Source organism: Oncorhynchus nerka, linkage group LG22 (assembly GCF_034236695.1).
Source record: "Oncorhynchus nerka isolate Pitt River linkage group LG22, Oner_Uvic_2.0, whole genome shotgun sequence".
NCBI lineage: Eukaryota > Metazoa > Chordata > Actinopteri > Salmoniformes > Salmonidae > Oncorhynchus > Oncorhynchus nerka.
Window position 1 is genome coordinate 56,888,653 of NC_088417.1, and position 27,903 is coordinate 56,916,555.

The window sequence follows — 27,903 nt, forward strand, 5'->3', positions numbered from 1 at the left end:
ACATAAAAAGGGTATCCATGAGTTCATCGGACTGAAGTAGATAAAGGGCTTCATTGCCAAAATCCTGAAGCATCCCTTGAAGTAAATAAATAAAACAAAGCCGTATTTTTGGTGATTGTCTCTCATGAGCAATGGATAGATCACTTTGTCAATAAAATTAAGTACATTTAAAAGGCTGGCCCTTTAAATGGCAGTAGTTTTTACCCACAGAGATGGATAGAGATACAGTATTATCATTATAAAAATCAGTCCCCATTATACGGCTGTGAACACACAGGTAGCGCCAGTGAGGCAATCTCCATTTTGAAGTAGTCAATTTTCTTATTTTGTGTTTGATAAATGCATACATCTTATTTTGGTGATTTACTGCCACCTGCAGTGTTGGAGTCCTGAACCATTCATTTATTGTGGCCACTAGATGGCACTGTTAAAATCATTTAGAAACAAAAGCACCCAATTTGAAGATGAAGACAACGCTGTGATCATTCACTGATTGTTCCCAACTCATAGGAATCCCCACCCTTTAAAATGGTGGAAGGAAAAATGGGCATGCTAAAATGGCTTACATTTAGGTTGGGTCCTCTATCCAGTTCTTATTTACCACAAATGACAAACGTTTATGTTTACTTTAAATGTTAAAAAACAAAATGATCAAAATTGTACATCAGCTTTTTAGTACTAATGTGTATTGTGTACTTTGGAAAAAAGCTGCACATTATTTAAGGGAACATTTAGATTCTTGTTTTACAGAATATGCAAATGTGCTGTAATTATGCTGTTTAGGTTATATATTTTTACAGATAACATTATTTACATGTCTAATGATGTTTTCATGATAATTAGGTATGATTGTTGTTTTTTTCCCCCCAATAGTTCCATGGAAATCCATGTCTGTAAAATATGTTGGTAGTATGAGGGTTAATCAGTTTGACTGAATGGCTGATCAAACACACGTGGGTGCGTGTGCAGCTCAGCTCTGAGCTGCTTCTGCATGGCTCAGTGACTCAACATATATCTCAAGAAGGTTGCAGGGAGTCTGACTGACTGCAGAGGTGGGAGGAGAGAATCAAAAAAAGAGGGACAAGTTAGCACAGGATCCCTGATACTCTGCAGAGTAATGCATAACAGAACAGAGCCAGACAACACCTCAAGGACTAAAGACATTCTGTTAAACTCGCCTCTCCGTTCGGATCTCCGATAGAAAAGTCCAAAATGTTATATACATCTGGTCTATTTAAAGAGGAAGGAATAATATCATTATTTGCAGTTGCATTGCAATATAATTAAAATAATAAACAGTGATATGAAGAGTGCAAGTGTGTAAGGGGCAGGGTTAGTTTGACAGGAAGTAGTATGGCAAGAAATGGTGGATAACTGGCAACTCTCCAGCCTGGTCTCAGAGCAAAACGTATTATATGTTACTAGAATCCCTGTAACTCTGTTTAGTATGATATGTTACATTATTTGATCCGTTTAGTATGACATTATGTTGGATAAGACAGTAGGTTATTTAAGGCGAAAACTAAAGTAGGGTGGTCGGTTGGGCATAAAATGCAAATGTCTAGCAACCCAAAGGTTGCATGTTCTAATCTCGTCACAGGAAACTTTAGCCAACTACTTACGTAGCATGTTAGCTAACCCTTCCACTAACACCTAGCCTAGCTAAAGTTGGCGACCTATCCACCTATCTAACGTTAGCCACAACAAATTGGAATTCTAACAAAGGTATTTCAAATTCATAACATATTGTATGAATTGCAATTTGTACTATACATCCTAGAATTCGTATTATATTGTACGACCCCCTATTACATTGGTAGGCTAATGTAATGAAAAATATCATACTAAATGGTATGGAACAGATTTCAGTAACATATAATGCTCTGAGACCAGGTTGAACTCTCCCATACGGTACACATTCTACAGTGGAAGTCAGGGTTGGACATACACCAAAGAGCTGCGTCACAGGATATGCATCAACACTAATGCTCCTTTTCCAACAAGGAAATAGTAATAAATGTGAGTAATATTGAGTAATGTATTGCCCAATGATATATTATCGCTACAGAATTCAAATTAAAACAGGATGTTTAACAGAAGCCAAACACCATGAGGAACAAACATCAAAACATGAAGAGTTTTGTTACCGTACCAGTCAGAAGTTTGGAAACACCTACTCATTCCAGGGTTTTTCTTTATTTTCTATATTGTATAATAATAGTGAAGACATCAGAACTATGAAGTAACACATACGGAATAATGTAGTAACCAAAAGGTGTCTAATCTAAATATATTTGAGATTTTTCAAAGTAGACACATTTTGCCTTGACAGCTTTGCACATAATAATGGCTGGAATGGAGTGAATGGAATGGCATCAAACACAAGGAAACCATGTGTTTGATGTATTTGACACATTTCCGCTCCAGCCATAACCACGAGCCAATCCTCCCCAATTGTGACTCGTTTCAGGAAACTAGGCTTATGTCACTACTTCACAGCATTTGTGTTTTTGGGCAGAAATGCCTTCTGGAACATGTGCACTTTCCTGTGCCTTAATAACAAACATGTATGCCATCTGTAAATACAATTGTTAAATCGGGAGCCTAGTTGGTTTAGCCACAAAAAAAGCCAGGAACCTTCCCGCTAGCCATGTTTGGCTGAGATAATGTGTGGGCTGAACATGCCAATGGAGGAGTTTGGATTGGTCTGCCATGTAGCATGTTTCTGTCTATAACATGAGCTGGTCAGTATGTGTAGGTAATCCTTTCTAACACAGCTTTTTTTTAAAAGATATATAGTAGAACTGCAAAAGTGTTGCTCTCCACTTTCTGGAAGACTGAGTTTTGAGCTAAGGAAAGCTGAGAATTCTGGCGTTTGATTGCAAATATGCAGAGGGAGTCAAAAAGAAAACTCCCAGAAGGCTGTTGTATAAAACACCTGTCTCCAGATTACATCTTCAAACTAAGGGCAACCATGGAATCTGTGACTGAGATGGAGAAGTGTCCATCCATGTATAAGGGTAAAATAGTTTAGCTAGCTACATTTTAAGATTACACATTTCTAATTTAGTCAAAGTAGTTATCACATGTTAAAGCGTACTGTTAGCTAGCTAATATTAGCTGGCTTGCTAACGTTACATGTATGATCTGTGTAGTAATATTATACGTATCTCAGAGCCATTTGCATTGCTAGTTATAGCCTAATGTTAGCTAACGAACCAGGTTCAATGTTAGCTAGCTAGCTATCTGCAGATTCATGCAGGGTAGTAACATAATGAACTTGGATGATGGCTCATTGTTTAGCTAGCTAGCTACATGTCTAAACAAAAGACTCCACTATGCAAGGAACCATTTCAATCTAAATGTTCATGATGTCACTGTGACAACTGTTGATAGACGTAGCTGGTAAATTCGCTCTGGCTATCTATTCTGATTTCAGAGCATTCTCGTAAGTGTGACAGAGCACAGAATAACTGAGGAATTTACGAACGCTCAATACCCGTTGAATATGGCCGGTGTCAGTAAACGTTGGCAAAAAAACGTATTTCAATTGTTGCCAAGCCGGTCGGTCACAATAAAGATGCCATCAAACTCCTGCGGTTTAGGGTCCGTTTTACACACGGTAGGGTTAGGGTCCGTTTTACACACGGTAGGGTTAGGGTCCGTTTTACACACGGTAGGGTTAGGGTCCGTTTTACACACGTTAGGGTTAGGGTCCGTTTTACACACGGTAGGGTTAGGGTCCGTTTTACACACGGTAGGGTTAGGGTCCGTTTTACACACGGTAGGGTTAGGGTCCGTTTTACAGGGTTAGGGTTAGGGGTCCGTTTACACACGGTAGGGTTAGGGTCCGTTTTACACACGGTAGGGTTAGGGTCCGTTTTACACACGGTAGGGTTAGAGTCCGTTTTACACACGGTAGGGTTAGGGTCCGTTTTACACACGGTAGGGTTAGGGTCCGTTTTACACACGGTAGGGTTAGGTTTTACAAACATAAGTCAGCAGCATCAGCTTGCTGGCCCATTTCCCTTACAAACAGAGGGGTACAAATGATCATTTTTAACCACCCTCTATGGGGGTGGGCGTGCATGCTGCACACACGTCACCACTCACACCGCTGCAAGTTCTCAACGCAACAACATCCTTTCTAGCACATTCACAGGGGCGGACTTAGTGATTAATATGGGTTTTATAGTAAAGACATGTAATTTAACGGTAAAAACATATTGCCTTTTAATCTGCCATGATCACAACCAGTCATGTTGCCATCTGATTGTCAAACAAATCGCTTTAAAAAGGTAGATGACCTTCGCACGTTCTTCCAAAATAATTCCAGCATCCAAACAGTACACTGTGAATCCGCCAACTTTCTTTCAATTCGCAATTGGCTGAAACTCTCTCACTGGAGAAAGTGTGAGAGCGAGCGAAACAGCACCACCATCTTACAATATGTAGCCTGTGTATCTGATGTTGTCTGGCCAAAAAGAATATGACATGCCATACTCTTTGGTCAGATAGAATCCGACACATGGGCTACACCATACATGTCCTCTGCCTCGACAAGATTGCAGTATTATCAGCTTCTCCTGTCTTGTTACTTAAGAAATGCATTAACAATTTCTGGGGTTAAATTTAAATCTTTATTTTTCCTTCCCCATCCTGAAAGCAGAATAATTTCAATGAAAGTCACGTTCGAAATCATATCGCGTGAAACAATGTACGGGAACGCGAGTGGAGCATTGGGGGCCCTAAAGCGGAGAAAATATTTTGTAAAAATTATTACTAGTATTAAAATGTTAAAAATTATGCCCAGCTCACAAGGCCCCTTGATGTGAGGCCAGAGGCAATTGCCTCTTCTACCTAATGGTAAGTCCACCACTGCACAGTCAGAGTGGCTTCTTTTACTATGCAAACACCGAGTTGCAGTCTTCACAAGTAACACCAGCAGACAAAAAGTGAGTGTCTGGCTGTGCACACGAATGCTTATGAGAGCGCAAGTGTGTACGGCTAGATGTGTTGCAACCTCCCCCCATGGCTTTGTAGAGAAGGTCACGGAGGCGCTGAGACCCGGCCAACTTTCCAACATCTGGGAGTGGGACCAACACAGCTACAGCTAACTACAGTACTGTACCTAAAACATGATGCATCTGGAGCTAGGAGTTGATCTCAGCGCACCAGTAGTACACAAAAACAACAAGTACAGTTTGGAGCTGCTGTCAATGTACCAAGTCAACACACAAAAACAAGTACAGTTTGATCAATCAAAGTCACTTTATTTTCGGAAAATTAATTGCTGAGAAATGACATGCGGATGACATTTGGGAGATCGAGATCAAGGTTGCTTGAAATGCCCTTCTCAAGATAGAAGTGAAGAGACCACATCAGCTAGTGTAGAACATCCTGTTTCACAGTAGACAGTTGTTAGTGCAAATTCATTTCACTAGTTTGGCTGTTCCTCTTAACAGGAAGGAAAGAGAAATACTCTGCTTGTTCGTGTCACTGTGTGTATATAACAATTAATGAAATCCAACTCATTAACTGACAACCAAGTTTTGACCATATTCAAGTCATCAACCTACCAAAACGTCCCAGTTTTGAGTATGAGATAAAACACATTGTTGGTGGTCTAGTCTGACCTCAGACCAGAAAGCCATAACAAAAAGGCTTTTCCACCCCTAACAGTTTCAAAATAAAAGAGGATATGGCCTCCACAATGATAGCACAGGTTTGACTAGGGGTGAGGGCCTAAAACACAAGTCTGTGTGCTAAGCTCCGATAACAAAAGCCACCAACCACCACTGCCAGGGCATTGGTTACATCTTTAACCTCGGACAGTAATACCAACCGTGACGATCTGGATTCAAATGGAGTCTCCCCTCCATTGCCCATGGTTGTGATAATTAGGGACGTGGCAAAACATTTTACAACACAAAAAGAGCAAGACCAGATAGACCAGTCCTTTTTAGTTTCCATTAGGTGCCTAATGAACACGACCCCGGTGGTAAGACACTCCATGCAGGAGAGTTCCAGGGACAGACATAGTGTGAAATAGGCCTCCCGTAGGAATGTTATGCCTGTGTCTACAAAACTGGCACGCCATATATCTCCCATGGGACGCTGCTAGTACCTACTACAGTGGAGCAGGAAACAAAGTGATCAGAGGGGGTTTCCCTAGTTCATAACCCTTTTTGGTTACTGTACCCCCCAATCTATTATTCAATAGATGTTTCTCTGACATAAATATGCCCTTATCAGCATTCCCCTAAGGACAGGCCAGTCTGTCCAGGTACCCCCAGAGGTTAGATTACGGGACCTGTTTGTGGCCATGTCTTTGTGTAATGATTATGCCTCTATAATGAGTCTACTGCACAGCTCCTGTATGGAAACAACCTGTCCTCGTGTCAGAGAGAGAGAGAGAAGTAATCATGGAGGATTTGTAACAGAAATGCATGCCGCACACACAGAACAGTGGCTCCCTCCCTGCAACAAAACACCAAACTCACATCAAGTCATTGCAGTCAACAACAAAAGGTAGATTGTGGTCGGTTTGTCAGTAGAGGGAATGAGCCATTCAGTATTCTACACACATACTCAGTTGAGACATGTAGCTACTAAAACAGCGAATAACAATAACACAGCTGTTTAATGTGTTGTTGACTGTGTTGAGAAAGACATAGGCCACGTTCAGTAGGCAAACAGTGTGGAATGTTGCAGATAGAAATGTCATGAATAGAACTGACAAGATTGTTTATTCTACATGTCAGATAAGGCATGTTTGTTCTACTCAATATATTTATATCTGAATGTTCCACAATGTTGTGCCTTGGTGAACGTGACCCTGGTTTACAGCCAAGAAAGGAAAGGGTATTCCCTTAAGCCTTTCTCTGCACACGCAAGAACCCACACAGACAGACACACAGAGAGAGCGAGAGAGAGAGAGGAAGTCAGTTCACACAGCTAAAAGTTTAAGATGCTATCTGCAACAAGACATTTTTCCATGAAGTCATCAAAGCCACAGGGTAGGTCTGTGCAACAAAGGACTGCTGTTTCACTCCTACAACACAGTGGCTCTCCTCTATGGCTTAACGACACAAGCCACCATGCAAATGAATGGCAGGGCCATAGACTCAGAAGGAAAGTAGTAACGGTGTTGACAGGTGCCAAATTCAATACAACACAAATTAAAGAGCACCAGGTCTACATTCTAGATTAGGGCTTTAACTGGGGGATTATATCCAATAAACTCATGGAACAGAAGAAGTTAAGCATTTGGCTGCTGCAGCATCAACACCTTGTAGCCTACAAAAAAAACCTTGTGCACATTGAGCGATGGGCCCTGGAATTGTGTATGCAGATCTCACACAAAGGTATAGCTATAGCATTCTCTCAGAAGTAGAGTAAGAGAGTTTCCTAATTTGATCAAGGGTTCTCATTGTCATTATGGCACTAACTATGGTGGTGTGCTGTGTTAAGCATGTCGTTTTGGCCCCCCCTCTGTCCCTCCAATGGGGGTGTCATAGTGGAATACAGAATTATCACCTGAAATATCACTTAATGCCACGCTCTTCCCCTTGATACAGTAGCCTAACATAGCATAAAACCCAAATTGAAACTGTTACAGTATTACACAATACAATACTACTACTCTTAATGTGTTTACGTTAATGAACGTGACATAATTATTATACCCCAATGCCTCCCCATAAATGCATGGCAAAACAGATGTGATATACTTCCTGCCTCAATACAGGCGTTAGATTAATAGCATATCCTATTGATAATCTGGGTCTCGTTTTTACACATAGTCCGTAACCGTGATGAAAAGCGTTCGGGTTCAGTGACTCGATCGTGCGTCCTTCCCACACACACACACACACACACACACAACTTTGTGCAGAGCGAGAAACGCAATGTAGCTCGGTAAAGTACGACAAAGGACTTCAAACAGCGTTGAGTAGCCTCACGCATAAGATCTGTCTAAAAAAGCCTGGAAGGAACAATTGCAGGCTGTAAAATACTGATATTCGTGTTTTCAACCTGTTTGTTTTACAATAAGGCGCGGGGAAATAGTTTAACCAATTTCCCTAAACTGGGCAATGATATCCATGCCCGTGATCGAATTGCATTCAACACTCACGCAGGTAAACTGAATAACAGTGAAAATACAACATTATAAACAATGTTTGTTACTCACCGTTAGGTCCATATTTTTCTACATTGGATTTCACTTGTTCAAGGGTGAGTCCAGTGTTTTCATTCACACTAAAGTTTTCAAAAACTTCAGATGAGGATTTAGTGTGCGCGTTATCCATCTCGGAGGGAGAACTGACTAGCTAAACAATGAAATTAAAAGTCATGTAGTTAAATATATAACATATATTACGACAATAAAGGACTAATAAACAACAGTCGTTTTCTAACGATGTGCCTTGCGTTCAGACTGCCAAGCGGAGGTGGATCTGCCTGCGTAGACGGTCACCTGCCTCCTCTTCTGCGAGCCGACGATTTGATTCCGGATTCCTGTTCGCGACGCTGCTATTTCCCAATAAATACAATTGCAGTCCGCGCTTCATCAAAATCAGAAGGTGTGCTGTGTTGGTACTGCCTCCTCCACAAGTGAGCGTGTTTGAGCACTCCCTTGCGTTCCTATTGGTTGTCATTACCTGAGTGGAGAGCGTTGCTCAACTCCCACATCCTCGACAATACATCCTTTTGGTAAGCCAAATAAGGAAGCCCTTGTCTTCTTGGTTTATATATCTTATGCACTGTATACGAAAAGTCACAGGAGGTAATACTATATCATTCTCAAGTTACATATGTTTCTTATATGTCATTAGTTAATGCTTTAAACCAAGGTTATGGTTCTCTTCCCCTTTGGCACAAGAGTAGGCCTACGTGCATCATCTTCATGCTGGTACTTAAATAATCGCAAACACACTAACATTAAATTAATCTTTACTTTTCTTGTACATCTCGGGATAGCGGTGGCCTACATCTCTCTAAATAGTTTGCCAATTGAGTGTAATCAAATGTTGCCTGATCTAATACTACCAGTACCACGCAACTCCTACACAGCACTTAACGTCACACTATGAGGTAGAAGTAGGTGCGTTTAGTGTTCTTGAAAGGCCTTGCACCCGAGTCATCCTTCAATCATTCTGACCCTTTCTCAGTTCTGACCCCACCACATACTGATGTAGTGAAACTGTTCATTTCAGACGTTGCGGCAGGAGTAACCTATACAAGGAAGGGGAAGGTGTAGGTCCAAGTTGTATCCACTTATGTAAGACTCATCAATGTGACGCTACTGCAGTTCGATCTCCTTATCCCTGGCTATGCAGAAGATGAGAAGGCCCAGTACTGTACTGTAGGATAGGTTTCAAGCAGTAGGCAGTGGCTGGGAGGACTACTTTTGGAGTGAGAGGTATAAAGGGAACAAGGTGCTCTAGTTATGTCCTGTCTCACAGCTGGGCTCCTCTATCTCTCACAGCTCTCAACTTATTTATAACTTAAAGCGCTTACATAACTTTCAGAACTATAAGGTATAGATCAACTCTGAGAAACAGGCCTCCCACTAGAGGTGGGGAGCTATGGTGGACACTCTATACTTCCAATGGGGCCAAGATGACTAAATGAAAAGCAAGTCATACATCCCTCACACTGAATCAGGTCAAAGCCAGGTTTGGGCCCCAGGTCTGACTCCCTCTCTGGCTGATGATGTGCCAATTAGACTTCACCTCACTGCAGCCATGCCTTGTCCTACCCACAGTCAGACACCCATGCAGTGGATACGACTGATAGATACAGTGACCACAGTTCAAGGCACCTCTCACTCACAGACAGACTCAAACTCTCCTGCAAAAGTTTTCATCTGATTCTGAAGTCAGCAATAGATGCACATGCTCTTGACATACCAGCACATAAACAACCGACATAGTTTGAATTGTATTTGTGATTGTGTCTGTGGTTGTCTTATTAATGTGCAATATGAAAGCCATGTGTGAAACAAAAGAGAGCACTTCTGGCTCCACACATTTCTAAGGAACCCCTTGGATTCCAAAGTTCTTACGCAAGGGAAATCCTCCCCTTCTCCGTCCTCTCTCTCTCTCTCTCTCTCTCCCTCTCTCTACACAATGGCTGCCTATCCTAGCCACCACTCCAGTCACACGACATTTTCCATACAGCTCTGTCCGTCTGTAAGCCCTCCAGCAGCATTTGCCTTCTTTTCTAGTCACAGCCTGCATTTGCATTATGGAAATAAGCCGTGGCCATCCATGCGTGAAGAGATATTTACCTCCCTCTTGCATCCCTGTGTGGTATGCCACACAACTACCTTGTTCAGAGTGAGTCTCTCTGGAATGGATGTCTGTAAAAGGTCTAGTGCAGGCTGTCTTTGTACTTATATGGGCATCTTTTCTTACAACTTATTTGGATGCCTTCCGTTTTTATATCCACAGTTCAGTTTCGTCTCTGGTGCATGTGAATCTGGAATAGATGTTTGTGTGCTTGAATAGTCACTTCATGGTAACGTCAAATACAGTAGATGTCCCTTACAGTTTCTTAGAACCTCAGTCCCTCAGTTGTTTTAATCCTGACAGTGTGTTCCCTGACAGATCCACAGTGCTCTGTGTAAGGACTGACGGCTGCTACTGCCATTGACTTTCAATCAAGGAGACTTGAAGTGAGACTCAACCACAGTCTGCACTCTGCAGCAGCTGCACCTGACAAGCACACTGAGCAGCAAGTTAGCACCCCCGTCCCCACCCGCCTCCCTCCCCTTAATAGGTCTCCCCCTCCTCTCTCAAAGCCCCCCTCCCTCCCTTCCTGCACGGAGCTCTCAGGGACTGTTTGTGACGCAGTCTTCAATTCACAGGGTACCACAGAGGAATTCCACTCTGCCTCACAGCCCTATGAATAGGAATGTTTAATCTAGAAGCAGGGGGGCTCATTTCTACTGTATCTTAATATCAGGTTATGTATCATTTACAACTAAACCCCGTATCCCCCCTTCAACCTGACAATAATGGTTTGATCCAATAGCATCTCATTGATAGCAGTGTGTGCTCCGATTGGGCAAAAATGACATCATTTTTATTCATAAACAAAGATAAGAAAACTGAGGGGAACACAGAGAGATGTACAGATGGAGAGAGAAAAGAGGGAGGGAGAGAGATGAGCTATAAATCTAGCTGGGGGAATAACCGATTGCACAAAAACTTTCATTTTCTCTACTCCATTGGTTTTGATTTATCTTGATATACTGTATCTCTGTGTGATGGGATCAAATATTGGGCCTTTTGACCGGGCAGTTTTTCTGCACTGCCTTCCTATACTCAATTTCACTTTCAGTTCCCTCTACGTCAACACTTCAAATCAAAACTGACCCCGCACGCACACACACCGTCCTCCTGTCTGCCCAGTCCAAGCACGACTCCATTTGTCACCTAATCATTTTTTGGTGAGGATGAGTCATCACTGCGACGCCTGGCCAATCTCAAACTGTCACTCAGTCATTAATGGAATCAAACATTGTAAAGGAGGCAATTACACCATCCAGATGATGTCTGTTAAATGGCACTGTGTGTGTGTGTGTGTGTGTGTGTGTGTGTGTGTGTGTGTGTGTGTGTGTGTGTGTGTGTGTGTGTGTGTGTGTGTGTGCTGTGTGACTTGATGTCCCAGACAAATTGATAGGAGGACCTTGTAAATACAGAAGACAGATGGAGAAAAACTAGCTGAATCATCTCTGGATGATGAACCATAGAGATAGACAGTTTTATCTCCATGGGATGAACAGCCAGGCTCACATCACTCATCATTCACACAGGCTATTATTTAATAAATGTCCCCACATCTCTAGATCACATTGTCTTTAATCTTTATTTTTCATCCAAAAGGTATGTCATGTTGTCATCTCTTTTGCAAGCAATCTTGGATCACTCCTACATTATCACAATCACTCCTACATTATGTGCCTACTGTTGCCATCTGCATCTGTTTATAGTTCTGAATATATTTCAACGTTAACTTTTCTTGTCAAAGTTTGAGACGTTATAAAGTAAAGTTCATTGTTTATTGCCCCTATTAAGAAGTTGCCACCACACACATTAATCAAGGTGGACAGAAACCCTGTCATTGCACACAAACACAAACTGGACCAAACCCCCGTGTCCCTCAGTGTCTGATGAGAACTCTGTACTATTATCTCCCCACAGGCAAATCAGTGGGCTCCTACACGGCATCCTGCACCATTCTAATGCACCTCACATACACTCATGTTCCCTATTCAATAGAGGTCACATATAAATAACACACACACATGCACCGCACATACACAATGAGCCAGAACCACACACACTTTCAATGTCAAGGACCAAGACCATGATGAAGGAAAGCTCTTATTTTCTAACTGGGATCAATTATTTTCAAATGCAGGATCTGTGCTGCTCGACCTGCCCATTGGTCAGATCAGCATGAAGTTTCTCTTTTTTTTGTCAGCTAGTTCTTTTATAATGTGTGTATGCTCCACAGAGAGCTAATCGAGAAAGAAAAGCATACAGCAAGAACAGAGAGGGACAGAGGACTAAAGAAGACAGATGAAAACAGAGAGGACTAGAAAGAGAGAGAGAGAGAGAGAGAGAGAGAGAGAGAGAGAGAGAGAGAGAGAGAGACTTTAAGGTGATGCCAGTGACAGGCAGACCCAGGCTGACGGACACCTGGGTGCTGTGTTAAAAACAGGGCTGGAGTAAAGATTGATTCACAGAAACATCCATTCTTGATTTACAATAGACAGTCAGCAGGCTCAGGCAGCATCACTGTGGTTTTTATTCACAGCACAGCCCTCTCTGAGGAAGATAACACCAGACTGGGTTATTACTGAGCCCATGTGTGTTTGTCTAAGGCTTCACTTCAAGCACTGCCCTCAATCCTTCTTCACAGACTGCTTTTTGATGTTCCTCTTCTTTTACCAGAGAGTTCTACCAGAATGCAGATCGGCCCAATCGTACAAACAAATCAAGACATAGCTTTCATTACAAACTTGGGTCAAAACTAAATTATGATTGATGAAGAGAATCCTGAGACACAGGTTCCTGGGAACCTCTGGTCCTCTCACCCCCTCACCTCTCTTTTACCCAGTGGCATAGTCCTAGAGCATGGCAGGCTGCAGGTCTTCTCTTCCAGACCAATTACTGTGAGCATGACAAGCTGCCAACATGACGGGCAGCCCAGACCCCAGAATTGACAGATCGACACCTCTGCCTTCTCACGGCATTTACTTGGCTTGCACTGCTGCAGTACCTACCCCCTGCCAAAATAGAGGGGGCTTTTCTGGGATATAACATAACACATAACTTGATGACTGCTGGGTTGGTTTGCAGATTCAAGTATTCAACATTCTGTCTCTGTGGAAGATAGTTTTTATAGACATATCAGTCAGAATATCAGTCTATATCAATAGCCTTTTTCAGAGAATTAAAAAAAGGAAATTGTATTCTAATAGGCCTAGAGATTTCTCCTATGCATATATGAGCTTAATTCAGACGGAAGTCAAAGTTTTTCAATGTAAGGTAATCCACCATTTTGGCTGTGGATGGGTAAGGGAAAGGGTACAGATGATTGCATAGGGGTGAAAGGCATGGAACAAAGTAGTAATTTCCTGTCATATTAAAACAAATAAGGAGTTGATCCTGTAAGGCTGTAGGAGCTTAGCAGTGGACCCTCATAACTAATCCACTCATGTTCCAAGCCTGAGGAGTCACATACACATGCATGCACACACATACACACACACTGAGGAGGGGATAGACACACACATACATAACACACACAAACAAACAGAGGAGGTGAATGACAGAGCCATTAAAGATGATCAAATGTTGAGTCTCATTTCCCAGGAGGCTTTGTGCTAATTATCCACTGAAGACGCTGGTTGGCATCAACAACAACACACACACACACAATAACATCAACACACACAGAGCGAGGAAAACAGTCATAGGAAAGGATTCAGAGCTGTGTGTGTGTGCAGGTGCGTTAGACAGCAGACCCTTGAGCAGAGGGACAGACTAGCTGTCTGTGACAGAGAATTAGGCACAAAATCTGCCTTCCACATGTGCTGTCACCCTGCTGACTAGACTCGTCTTGTTTTGGTTTTACACATACAGGTAACTGACAAAATAAAGGAAACACTTGAGTAAATGAGGGAAACAAAGTACATTGAAGGTGTGGTTTCTAAGTTAATTAAGCAATTAACATCCAATCATGCTTAGGGTCATGCATAAAAATGCCCAGTTACCCATTATTTTGGCTACAATGGCTAGAAGAGATCTCAGTGACTTAAGAGGGGTCTCTCAGGAGCATATTTTGTGTGTCACCAGATCTCAACCCAATTGAACACTTATGGGAGATTCTGGAGCGGCGCCTGAGACAGCGTTTTCCACCATCCATTAACAAAATACCAAATGATTGAATTTCTCGTGGAAGAAGGGTGTCATATCCCTGCAACAGAGTTCCAGACACTTGTAGAATCTATATGCCAAGGCGCACTGAGGCTGTTCAGGTGGCTTGTGGTGGGCCCAAGGCCCTCTTAAGACACTTTGTTGGAGTTTCCTTTATTTGGGCAGTTACCTGTACACAAACACGGGGCGGCAGATAGCCTAGTGGTTAGAGCGTTGGGCCAGTAACCAGCAGATAGCCTAGTGGTTAGAGCGTTGGGCCAGTAACCAGCAGATAGCCTAGTGGTTAGAGCGTTGGGCCAGTAACCAGCGGGTAGCCTAGTGGTTTAGAGCGTTGGGCCAGTAACCAGCGGGTAGCCTAGTGGTTAGAGCGTTGGGCCAGTAACCAGCGGGTAGCCTAGTGGTTTAGAGCGTTGGGCCAGTAACCAGCGGGTAGCCTAGTGGTTAGAGCGTTGGGCCAGTAACCAGCGGGTAGCCTAGTGGTTAGAGCGTTGGGCCAGTAACCAGCGGGTAGCCTAGTGGTTAGAGCGTTGGGCCAGTAACCAGCGGGTAGCCTAGTGGTTTAGAGCGTTGGGCCAGTAACCAGCGGGTAGCCTAGTGGTTAGAGCGTTGGGCCAGTAACCAGCGGGTAGCCTAGTGGTTAGAGCGTTGGGCCAGTAACCAGCGGGTAGCCTAGTGGTTAGAGCGTTGGGCCAGTAACCAGCGGGTAGCCTAGTGGTTAGAGCGTTGGGCCAGTAACCAGCGGGTAGCCTAGTGGTTAGAGCGTTGGGCCAGTAACCAGCGGGTAGCCTAGTGGTTAGAGCGTTGGGCCAGTAACCAGCGGGTAGCCTAGTGGTTAGAGCGTTGGGCCAGTAACCAGCGGGTAGCCTAGTGGTTAGAGCGTTGGGCCAGTAACCAGCGGGTAGCCTAGTGGTTCGAGCGTTGGGCCAGTAACCAGCGGGTAGCCTAGTGGTTAGAGCGTTGGGCCAGTAACCAGCGGGTAGCCTAGTGGTTAGAGCGTTGGGCCAGTAACCGAAAGTTTGCTAGATCAAATCCCTGAGCTGACAAGGTAAAAATGTAATTCTGCCCCTGAACAAGGCAGTTAACCCACTGTTCCTAGGCCGTCATTGTAAATAAGAATTAGTTCTTAACTGACTTGCCTAGTTAAAAAAAAAAAGAGGTAAACAAGAACCTGCATTGCTGTCACTGATTGGTAATTGGAGCTGTCATTCAGTGACCTGAGGAGATGGGTCGTTAATGACAATGCGCATCAAACCTTTTTAGCAAATTGCTTTATTCGAAAAACTAAACTGGATCAATAACCTTTTGATTACATCACTGATTATGTGGCCAGGAGCATAATTATGAGGTATTTTTATCCAATGTTGAAATGTTATCGTGACAAGCCCTTATTAGGCAAGGTGATGTTTGTTATTGCCACCTCACTGATACAGATTCATTATTGACACGATTTAGAGAACTAAAATACTTCCTAAAATGTTTGGTTTTCCATGGGGATTGAATGGCAATGACCCATCCTATTACATGGTACTCTGTCTGTTTAACTGGTTAGCTAAGTCCTGAAGAAATCCACTCCATCGACCTAGCACACAGCTTCATTTACCTTTGGCCAGTCGAATAGTGTGTGCCATTTTCCCCTCTCACTGAATTAAGTGTCCCTGCTCTCTAATGCTCAGAGAAGAGCAGGCAGAGTTCTCTGCTTTTTGTCCTAGCAGGTGACCTGTCAGACTAAAGCTGCGGTTTCAGAAGGACTAATGTAACGTAGTGGCGTTTCTTTCTTTCTGGTCCTGTTGGGGGAGGTTCTCTTCTGCACTGTTCAACCAATCCGGTAAATGTGGAGGAGGTAAGATGGAGTGTCACCTTGTTATCATCCAAAAGCCTTAGTCCGGTCACAGATCTCTTTCAATTTCCCCTGAAAACCAGATCTCTCCATACCTAACAACCCCGCTGAGGGTGCAGAAGGACTTGACAGAGCTTGGCATTTGATTGGCTCCCTGGTGAATAAAGAAGGTTGCACCAGATGGAACGGACAGAGGTGGTTAACGGGATTGTAGTACTGCCAGAGCGCAGGGCAGCGGAACACCCTCACTTTTTTCAATTTGAGAATACGCCGGGCTGGTAAAACTAATTCTGGAAGATATATTCGAATAAATTCCAAATAAATATTTAGTTACCACTAAAATTCCATGAAAAAACAAATAAATACTGTGTGTATAGCAGCCTAGAGGTAGGTAAAATGGTGGTTTCTTCTCTGTCTTCTCTCTGGCAGTGTAGGCTACTTGTGTGCAATGCAGAGGCCCATCTGAGGCTTGACCACTTTGGCCAATTAAAAACTTGGCAGTGTCACGCCCTGATCTGTTTCACCTGTCCTTGTGATTGTCTCCACCCCTTCCAGGTGTCGCTTATTTCCCCTGGTGTATTTATCCCTGTGTTTCCTGTCTGTCTGTGCTAGTTTGTCTTGTATGTTCAAGTCAACCAGTGTGTTTTTCCCTGTGCGCCTGCTTTTCTATTCTCTTTTACTAGTCCTCCAGGTTTTGACCTTTGCCTGTTTTTCTGGACTCTATTCCAACCTGCCTGACCTCCAGCCTGCTTGCCATTCTTTACCTCTGGAACTCTGAACTGGTTTTGACCTTTTTCCTGTCCATAACCATTCTCTTGCCTACCCCTTTTGGATTGTAAATAAACATCTTGGACTCCTGTGTCTGCATCTGGGGCTCGGCTTGTGCTCTTATAGGCAAAATGTGAGAGCGGGTTTAGCCACATTAACCTTAACACACCAATGAGATCAAGGATCCAGATTCACCGTGTGTCTGCCTTGGTGTTCATAAAACTCCACGGACCCCCTCTTGCACTGCACAGTGGAACCCAGAACGATATATAACCACTTGGTTACAGCGACACCATTCTACCGAGGACACCCAAACCAGAGTAGTCACTGCAAGGCCCAAGGAGCCTCGGATAGATTGGCCATATGGCAATTCGGACAAATGCCAGATGGAATGGACCATTGTTTAGTTGGGTGGGCTTTTTCATATAGAAAAATGAAAGGTGACATGGCCGGTAGCCTAGTTAAAAAATATATATAATATTTTTTAAATTAAATAATATTTTTGCACAATTTCTCTTATACTAATCTATAATGAGCCTTTGGCTGATAAGTGGGCAAGGGTTTTCTGATAGGCTGTGGTCACGCAAACTTAGATTCAAATTCTAACACGGCATCAGCAAAGAGACCTGCTCTGACATCAGTTAGACAGTCAAGATCATGGATTGTAAAAAACAGAAAGGGTTCCTATAAACTTATAAAGACCACATTCTACATTGTCACCTTATTCAAAATGTCCTATTTTGGACAGCTAAAACCCTTATTTGGTGGGGCAATGGTACAGGATGGCAGTCAGGGTCAGGTCAGGCAGAGTGGTCAGGCAGGCGGGCGCCTACCTGGACGGGCGCATACCTGGTTGAGCGGGGTGTCGGCGTTGGAATTCAGAGATGAGGCCTGGGTCCAGGATGTCCCTAGCGGAGACCCAGCACCTCTCCTCCTGGGCATAACCCTCCCAGTCAACCAGGTACTGGAATGGAAACTCCTTCCCCGAAGTCGAACCTTCAGGAGACGTCTCACCCTGTACGCTGGTTGGCCGTCGATGAGAGGGGCGGGCCTGGAAACAGGAGACACGGCTGTGAGACATTTACATCTAGACACATGAAAAGTAGGAAGTATACGGAGGGTACGGGGCAACAGATGATGAACAGCAGAGTGTCTAATGATCTTGGAGCAGGGAGGAAGGTCTCGTTTTCCCGGGGTGTAGCCGCTGGGCTAAGGTGGTGTGCCAGCGCATCCGGCTTAACATCCTTGGGTACCGGTCAGTGTTGTGGAAGCGAAGTGGCCCGGGCCTTACTGAACGCCTCCCGGAGGTCCTGGTACTCCGCAGGAATAGCAGAGAGGTCCGGGGAAATTCACAAGCCCCCAGGAAGAATAGCAGAGAGGTCCGGGGCAGGCAGAGCTGATTTCAGGCAATGAGTATGGCAGAACGGGCTCCAGCCTACAATGGCACAAGTAGACCAGTCAATTGAGGGATTGTGTTGCTGGAGCCAAGATAATCCCAATACCACAGGAACCTGCAGAGACTCAACTAGCAGGAATTGGATTGTCTCGATGTGGTTCCCCGAAACTTGTAGGCTGATGGGGGTGGTATGGTGGGTGACCTGGCCTATAGAACGCCTGTTCAGTGCTCTAACATTCATGGGAAAGGAGAGGGTTTGAGTGGGGATGCCCAGCTTGGACGCAAGGGTAACGTCCATAAGTCTCATATCAACCCCTGAGTCGATGAGTATCTGGAGAGACTTGGACTGATCACCCCACCGCAGGGTGGCATGAAGAGGGGGCGAGTAGAGGAAGAAGCTAAATTGTCCTTAGGACCCACCAGAGTACTCATTCCTACCAATGAGTTAGGTCTCTTGAAGGGACAGGTAGACACGACAGTACCGCAATACAACTCTGGGTGTTAAGTCTGTGTAAGCGTTTGGCTGGAGACAGCCTAGCTCTGCCGAGCGGCATCGGCTTGGGAAGAGGTAAATCAGCAGTCTTTGAAGGCTCTTGGAGGAACTCTGTAAAGCTCGGATCCTCTCGGGGACACAGACGCTGGGGACATCTGGAGTCCATCAGATGCAAGATGGGATCTTTGAGTGAGCGTTTGGAACCGCAATCAGACCTCTTCTCCCTCCTACGTTCCCGTAGCCGTTCATCGATCCGAATGGTTAAAGAGATGAGTGAGTCGAGATCCGTCTGTCGTTGCCGGGCTGCAAGTTCGTCCTTTACTTCCTCCGATACTCCGTGCAGGAACGTGTCGAACAGCGCTTCCGGGTTCCAGGCACCCTCTGTGACTACCGCATAGTCTGCCACACTGAGGGAGTCCTGCACCGCCATGGCCCAGGCGAGTGCCCTCCCGGACATCAGCGTAATGATGTACGCTATCCTCGAGCGGTCTGAGGGGAACGAAGAAGGCTGCAGCTAGAAAATGAGGGAGCACTGGGAGGGAAAGGCCTGACAGGTTCTGGAATCTCCATTGTAGCGCTCCAGGGGAGGGGGGTGAAACCGGGGTGACGGCGCTGCTACCGGCCGGGTTACTGAGGGGCTGGGAGGTTATCGTCGTGGTGGGCTGCCTAGTAGGCAACCCACGGACTTGCTCCCGCAATGCGTCCAAAGCTAGGTCATGACGTTCGGCCATGGTCTGGAACCCTTCCATCAGACCGCGAAGCAACTCCTCGTGCCTACCAATGGTGGCTCCTTGGGAGGATATGGCATTGCGGAGCTGATCTAAGTCTGCTGGGTCAGTCATGGCCAGTTCCTACTATAACATTTCAGGTAAGACCCAAGTGCAGACTGTGTTGAAGTAACAATGTTTATTACAGCAACAAGGTCGAGGCAGGCAGGGGTCGATAATCCAGAGTGGTGGGGCAAAGGTACAGGACGGCAGGCAGGCTCAGGGTCCGGCAGAGTGGTCAGGCAGGCGGGCTCAGAGTCCGGACAGGTAAGGGTCAAAACCAAGAGGGCGAGAAAAAGAGAGACTGGGGAAAAGCAGGAGCTGAGAAAAACACTGGTTGACTTGACAAACAAGACAAACTGGCAACAGACAAACAAAGAACACAGGTATAAATGCACAGGGGATAATGGGGAAGATGTGCGACACCTGGAAGGGGGGTGGAGACAATCACAAGTACAGGTGAAACAGAGCAGGGGGCGTGACAGTCTCCTTGTCCTTGTCAATGAGAGGAGGCCCTCAGCTTTCGGTAAGTATAATGTTTTTCTTCTCAACAATTAATATTCAGCTCATTAGCAACTATTCTTCTCAACTCCCAACCGAAATGTGCACCGGCCATTGCAAGGGCATAGGTCTCATGTGTAGTAGCCGACAACTGCAAAGTAATTTTTTGGAACATAACATTTACTGTTTGATGAATACATGGCTACTATCAGCGGGTAGTATATTTAGAGTTAGTGTGTTTTGCGTTTGCACTTTCTCAGCTGTTGAACCCCAAATTAATTAGCCTCTGATATTAGTTAGTGCACATAAAGACGTATGCAATTCATCTCTATTGAACAAAAAAATGACATTATGGAGTCCTATTTTGACCATTAGAAAGTAGCAATTAGATGAAACAACTTATTTATTGAATAACTCAGTAGCGGAGAGTGGGGTAAGTTGAGCCAAAGAGTTAATTGAGACACCCTTTGTTTCTAGGAAACCATATACAAAATTAATCATGTGACCAAATATTTAGGAAGAGGTCATCACTTCATGGAGTCTGTGAAGGAAGTGGTAAGCAAATTGGGACCATAAAACAGATTTTCACCAAGTCCAGTTAATTTATTGTGTGATAGGTTTTATGATTCTTGTATCTAAATCAAAGTAGACCCTTTTAAGATAGTTTTTAACATCAGTTGGGGTCTCTATAAGCTACAATATGAGGCCCGAAACCTAGCATTAAAGTGCATGCTTGTAGCTGTGTGGGATAATATAGTCAAAAAGTTTTTCTTGGGGTAAGTTGAGCTAATGGCCACCATGCCCCCATACAAATGATGATGATTTTTTCAGTTTTAGCGGCGTGTGCAGTGATGTGGGCTGGTGTGGATAAAATGCCATGGACTAATTCTTGTCCCAGGCTGCCCCTGCCCTCTCTGGAGTTGCTGTAGCCCTGTTTGGGATATTTAGCCGATATTGGCTCTTGGTTGAAATGCAAGGACCATTCTATTCTTGGTATGTTAGCGTGGGCAATTGGAAATGTGAATTGGGCCAAGTTGGAGGTAATAAATTCTACGTAGTAATGATTAATGTTCACTACTTGGTCAATTGATTTGATAGCATGTTCAATCTTGCAAATACATTTTGTGAATTGATACTTCACCTGGAAGCTGGTTCCCACATATTCTGAGCACTTGTTGGCTGCTTTTCCTTCACTCTGCGGTCCAACTCTTCCCAAACCATCTCAATTGGGTTGAGGTTGGGTGATTGTAGAGGCCAGGTCATCTGATGCAGCACTCCATCACTCTTCATCTTGGTCAAATAGCCCTTACACAGTCTTGAGGTGTGTTGGGTCATTGCCCTGTTGAAAAACAAATGATAGTCCCACTAAGCGCAAACCAGATGGGATGGCGTATCGCTTCAGAATGCTGTGGTAGCCATGCTGGTTAGCTGTGTCTTGAATTCTAAATAAATCACTGACTTTGTCTCCAGCAAAGAACCCCCACACTATCAACCCTCCTCCATGCTTCACAGGGGGAACCACACATGCAGAGACCATCCGTTCACCTACTCTACGTCTCACAATGACACGCCGGTTGAAATAAAAAATCTGGACTCATCAGACCAAAGGACAGATTTCCACCGGTCTAATGTCCATTGCTTGTGTTTCTTGGCCCAAGCAAGTCTATTCTTATTATTGGTGTCCTTTAGTAGTGGTTTCTTTGCAGCAATTTGACCATGAAGGGCTGATTCACGCAGTCTCCTCTGAACAGTTGATGTTGAGATGTGTCTGTTACTTGAAGCATTTATTTGGGCTGCAATTTCTGAGGCTGGTAACTCTAATGAACTTATCCTCTGCAGCGAAGGTAACTCTGGGTCTTCCTTTCCTGTGGCGGTCCTCATGACAGCCAGTTTCATCATAGCGCTTGATGGTTTTTGCGACTGCACCTGAAGCAACCTTCAAAGTTCTTGAGATTTTATGGATTGACTGACTTTCATGTCTTAAAGTAATGGTGGACTGTCGTTTCTCTTTGCCTATTTGAGCTGTTCTTGCCAACTGCATTCCAGTATATCGTAGCTCTAACAGAGAAGGCCGACTGGACGATTTTACTGTGTCGAAAAGGGACAACGCAATCCCCTCTAGTTACTGCCCTTGTTATCCCGGAGGTGCTTTCCTTGAGCATGATATGCCGGCACAGAGGTGGAGGGGCAAGACCATGCAGGATCGTAAAGACACGGCTTGCATCTACATACTGATTAAAGCTATACAGACTAAATAAATGATGCTTGTAAATTATATGACAATGGTGGTAACTGTTTGGTTTGTTATCAAAACTCTTAAGTGTTTGTTTGTAGAGTGATTCAATTGGTTTCAGAATAGTAGCTCCTTCTTGTGACCAGCATGTGATGCAAAGTCTCAAATGTGATAAGATCATAGCATGCATATATAGTTTGTCGGCCTCCAGGGGAAGGAAAGGTCTTTATAAACGTAAAGTTGGATAATCCAAACTTAACCCTGTTAACCACCTTTTTCACATGTTTCTTAAATGTCAAGTTGGAGTCCAAAATGACACCATGATACCTGAAGTTAAACACAACTTTCAGATTCTCCCCATTAACAAGAACAGCTCATTGGGAAGAATCAATTGATTTCTTAGAGAAGTACATACAAACAGTCTTGTCGATATTTAAATGCAGGCAAGAATTAGTCATCCATTTAGAAACATGTACCATAGCTTCAGTTAACTTGTTAACAACCAATTGTCTATTTTGTTTGTGTACATACAGAACTGTATCGTCGGCATATGTACATCTGCATGTTAACTTGTGGACAAGCAAGTGGGAGATCCTTTATATAGATGGTAAACAGAAAGGGGGATAATATTGACCCTTGTGGGACCCCAATGATATAGTAAAGAGATTCCGACCCCAAACAAACCCTTTGACTTCTGTTTGTCAGATAGGAATATATCCAACTAATGACTTCAGTGGATACATTAAGGGAGGATAGCTTGGATAGGAGGACCTCATGATTCCCTGTCACAATCGTGTGTATAGGTGGCAGGGAAGTCAGAAGTGCAGGAGAATTAAACTTGGTAAAATGGAGTAATTTAATAAAACAACTCCAAAAACCATAAACACAAATGAAACAAATTGGGTACTAGGACCCGTCGCGCACCAAATACAAACAACACGAAACTGAACATAAAACAATCTCTGACAAAGACATGATGGGAAACAGAGGGTTAAATACACAACAGGTAATGGATGGGATTGAAACCAGGTGTGTAGGAAGACAAGACAAAACCAATGGAAAATGAAAAATGGATCAATGATGGCTAGAAGACCGGTGGCGTCGACCGCCGAGCACCACCCGAACAAGGAGAGGCATCGACTTCGGCAGAAGTCGTGACATTCACAGTATCAAAGGCCTTTTTAAGATCCAAAAATACTGTTCTGACGTCACCACCTATGTCCAGTTTAGATTGAATGCACTCCAGAAAATAGCAATTGGCTGTTTCGGTAGAATGGTTAGTTCTGAATCCAAATTGCATTTGATGTATGGAGTTGCACTGAATGAGGGGATCAGTCAGATGATCAGCCAACCATCTTTCAGCTACTTTTGATAGCACTGGAAGAATGCTTATAGGTCAGTAATTTTCCACCAGTGTTGGGTCACCAGATCTTAAAACAGGTATCATTGCAGCAGACTTCCAAGCATTGGGGAAGAAACCATTTTTGATGGACAGATTAACTAGATGTACAATCAGAGAATATTTGGGTCTCTTCAAGAATACAGTGTCTAGACCAAGTACATATTTTGATCTAGAGCTCTTGAAGTAGCTAACAATACTGTCCACTGCTGACGCTGAGATTTCAGGAATTCTGAATATTAGTTTATTACTGTGGTCTTGGTTGAAAGTCTTTGAGCCAGTTTCCTGACCATCAACAAAAACATAGTTAAAGGTGGTGGATATGAAATTGGAGTCTTGAATTAGAATCCCATTAACCTATAATTCATGATGTTTTTTGGACTTTTCAGCTCCTCTCCCTGTTTAGTTTGTTGAGATTTTCACAACTCATTTTCCTTTGTCATTTCCTTTTGCTTCATTGATCACTTCATTGCTTTTTTTTATATTCCTAACCACCTTATTATACTAAATTAGCTAGCCCTATTCCCTGCCTCTGAGTAATTTAACATGGTTGTAGCTAACTCCTACTTTTATGGTGGTTCAGTTACTGTAGGTTTTTATAGCCTAATTGTTTCTGAGTTAGCTAGCTAGCTGGATAGCTAGTCTCAGTCTGGATGCGCACAGTTACTTGACTCTCCACTTAAACTGTGTGAACGTCATGTCTTTGTCCCCCAAAGCCCAGATTCTAGAGGCTGCATGGCCATTAGAGTGCTTCTCCACACCATATTGAAATGAAAGTAGTTTATCCAATGTTCATCCATTTCGTCTGTCCTCAACTCAATCCAGAATAACATCCGGCTAACAGCAATGGACTGTATGGCATGTTCTGAACAATGGGAAAGTCCACAATGTGTGTGTGTGTGCATGTGCGCACACACACATTGTGTGAGTGTGATGAGTGTCTTTATTATTGTTCAACATTTTATAATCATATTCTTTAATCCCCAGGCTGGAACCACTTTGGCTGAATATCCACACTAGGCGAACAAAGAACAAGAGACTCGAACCCTTTGTTCTGAGACTCGGGGACAATCGCTTCTTCTCCCTGGCATTCATGAATGGGCAGGCTCTGGAGCAGAAGATAATGTTTCGTTGTTGTTTTACATATATTCCTATTGAAAATTGATACCTGGTTGGGGTTGAGGGAGTAGAGGGTAAAGTGTTTACTTTTCTTCAGCCCCTTTCCTCAGCTTTAATTGGTAGGGCTGCTTTGATTTTGACATTTTGGATTGTGCTTCTAAAGGAGTTGTTTATTTGTGTGTTCCTTATTTGTTTATCTTTTCTAGCTGAAATTAATATCTGAAATAAACGTTTTGTATTTTATCGACAATTTGTCAAGATTGGCCATACAGTGTGTCAGTGTTTTAAGAATTTCATAGACTATGTAATGACATTGATTGTTATTGTTAGAAGTATTTGTACCTTTAGAAAATGTATAGATTCTGTAATAGAGTGCCTTGATTTTTCTTTTTACAAAAAGGTCCATTTTCAAAACACATCAAGGTCTAATGACAATCGCTGAATGTCACTTTTTGGTGCTCTGTAACAGATGTCTCTTTCCATTCATCAAATGGCGTGTGCACAGTTTACTGTTTGGATTTTGGAAGCTGGAATTATTTTGGAATGGACGAACTTGTCCAGGTAGCCTACTTTGGGAAGTTATTTGGGGGGTGTGCAAGACCGAGTCAAGACCGAGACCGGGAGAGGGAAAAGGGGTGCAAGACCGAGTCAAGACCGAGAGAGGGAAAAGGGGTGCAAGACCGAGTCAAGACCGAGACCGGGAGAGGGAAAAGGGGTGCAAGACCGAGTCAAGACCGAGACCCGGAGAGGGAAAAAGGGTACAAGACCGAGTCAAGACCGAGACCGGGAGAGGGAAAAGGGGTACAAGACCGAGGCAAGACCGAGTCAAGACCGAGACCGGGAGAGGGAAAAGGGGTACAAGACCGAGGCAAGACCGAGTCAAGACCGAGACCAGGAGAGGGAAAAGGGGTACAAGACCGAGGCAAGACCGAGTCAAGACCGAGAACGGGAGAGGGAAAAGGGGTACAAGACCGAGGCAAGACCAGAAAAAATGTCATTTAAGACCATGATTAATTTCTGTGTTAATATTTCAGAACAGTGTATGGATTCTTTAGACATTCAGAATAGTTGGAAAAAATGCGTGCAGAGGAAAAATAGAGCCACTCTACAAATTATTACTAACCCAAACACACTGAGGAGCAATTACTATCTGCAAGGTAGTTCAAATGGTGTCCGTTCCTGTTTAAACTTTAGGTCACCGGTTACTTGCTAAACGTGAAATGTTTTTTGTAACGGGAAGTAATAGTTGTACATTTCGATTGGGGAATGCTTAATGGTTGTGTTTTTGTATTCTTATAATTGGGACCTACTGGTTTATTTTGTCAGAGTTTATGGACTATGTATCCTTTAACATCATGCTATGTGTGACTGCTGTCTTCCCATCTGCCCTATGCAGCGGAGTAGTGGTGCCTGGAGAAGTGGGTATACTATCATTTGGACAAAAAGTTCCCAAACAGCCCTCCCATCAAACGCCACCCTGTGTGAAAAATTTCTTATAGATTTGTCTGATTTTCACTCTCAAAATCTCACCTTTTTTGTTATATAAGTCCACAACAATGGTTAAACCACATCAATCTGATTGGGTGGGCCTGTCAGGGCCTGGCTCCCCATTTTGTGGGCCTGTGTCCACCAAGGCCCATCCATGTCTGCGCCCCTGATGGAAACAATGCATGATGACAATTGCTCATCAAAAATAGCCTACTAATCAACACTGGTTTGCATACCCATTGTTGCCTTAGTTAGCATTTACTGGTAGATATCACAAGTTGAAACGTCTTTCCTACCCTACCGGCTACCGATGTCATTCTTCTGTGAGCTGCTCCTTGCCAAAATCAGTTGAGAGCTGCAAACTTGTGTTGCCTGCATTCCGATGAAACTAGGCTAGTTTGTGTAGGCTACATTGTGCATGATTTCTCTATTGTCCTACATAATCGATAAATCATTTTCCTCCACTACGCTACTTTGATACACATCAGTGGGGATTAAGAAGTACGTAATGCCCACTGAAAAAAGTGGGTATACGGTTTATATACAGTATTTGGTTTATATATTTGGTTTATATATTTGGCCTGGCGAAGCGATTTTATGCTCTGACTGAATGGAAGCTGATAATTATGAGTTATTTTACTCTGCGGGTCTCGGCCGGTCTCGGGAAGAAATTATGAGTCCTCACTGTCAGAGACTGGGTCAAGACCAAGCACAAATGTATCCAACACAGAGACAAGACCGAGACACTCCATATGTGGTCTCAAAACCGGACACTCCATATGTGGTCTCAAAACCGGACTCGAGACCGGTCTCGAGTACTACAACACTGGGTGGCCGTACTCATTTTGGGTGCTGGTATAGGTGTCAGTACTCATTTTGGGTGCTGGTATAGGTGTCAGTACTCATTTTGACAGTGGTGGAAAAAGAACCCAATTGTCATACTTCAGTAAAAGTAAAGATACCTTGATAGAAAATGACTCAGTCACCCAGCAAAATACTACTTGGGTAAAAGTATAAAAGTATTTGCTTTTAAATATATTTAAGTATCAAAAGTAAATGTAATTGCTAAAATATACTTAGGTATCAAAAGTACAAGTATACAGTGAGGGAAAAAAGTATTTGATCCCCTGCTGATTTTGTACGTTTGCCCACTGACAAAGAAATGTCAGTCTATAATTTTAATGGTAGGTTTATTTGAACAGTGAGAGACAGAATAAGAACAAAACAATCCTGAAAAACGCATGTCATAAATGTTATAAATTGATTTCCATTTTAAGGAGGTGAGTAAGTATTTGACCCCCTCTCAATCAGAAAGATTTCTGGCTCCCAGGTGTCTTTTATACAGGTAACGAGCTGAGATTAGGAGCACACTCTTAAAGGGAGTGCTCCTAATCTCAGTTTGAAGCAATCAATCAATCAGATTCCAAACTCTCCAACATGGCCAAG

The 27,903-nt window shown here is 43.5% G+C and overlaps 1 protein-coding gene across 2 annotated transcripts in view; it reads right to left on the reverse strand.

The window, feature by feature from the left end:
• Positions 1–8,618, reverse strand: part of LOC115105400 (sarcoplasmic/endoplasmic reticulum calcium ATPase 1-like) — an 84,506-nt gene extending 75,888 nt beyond the window's left edge. The window contains exon 1 of one of the 2 annotated variants that reach the window (XM_029627398.2): positions 8,195–8,617. In XM_029627398.2, coding sequence (XP_029483258.2) covers positions 8,195–8,312 — 118 coding nt within the window. In that variant the 5' untranslated portion in view covers positions 8,313–8,617. Of the gene's footprint in view, positions 1–8,194 lie in introns of both variants that reach the window. The other variant, XM_065007273.1, reaches the window with a different exon arrangement.
• Positions 8,619–27,903: the final 19,285 nt, after the last annotated feature.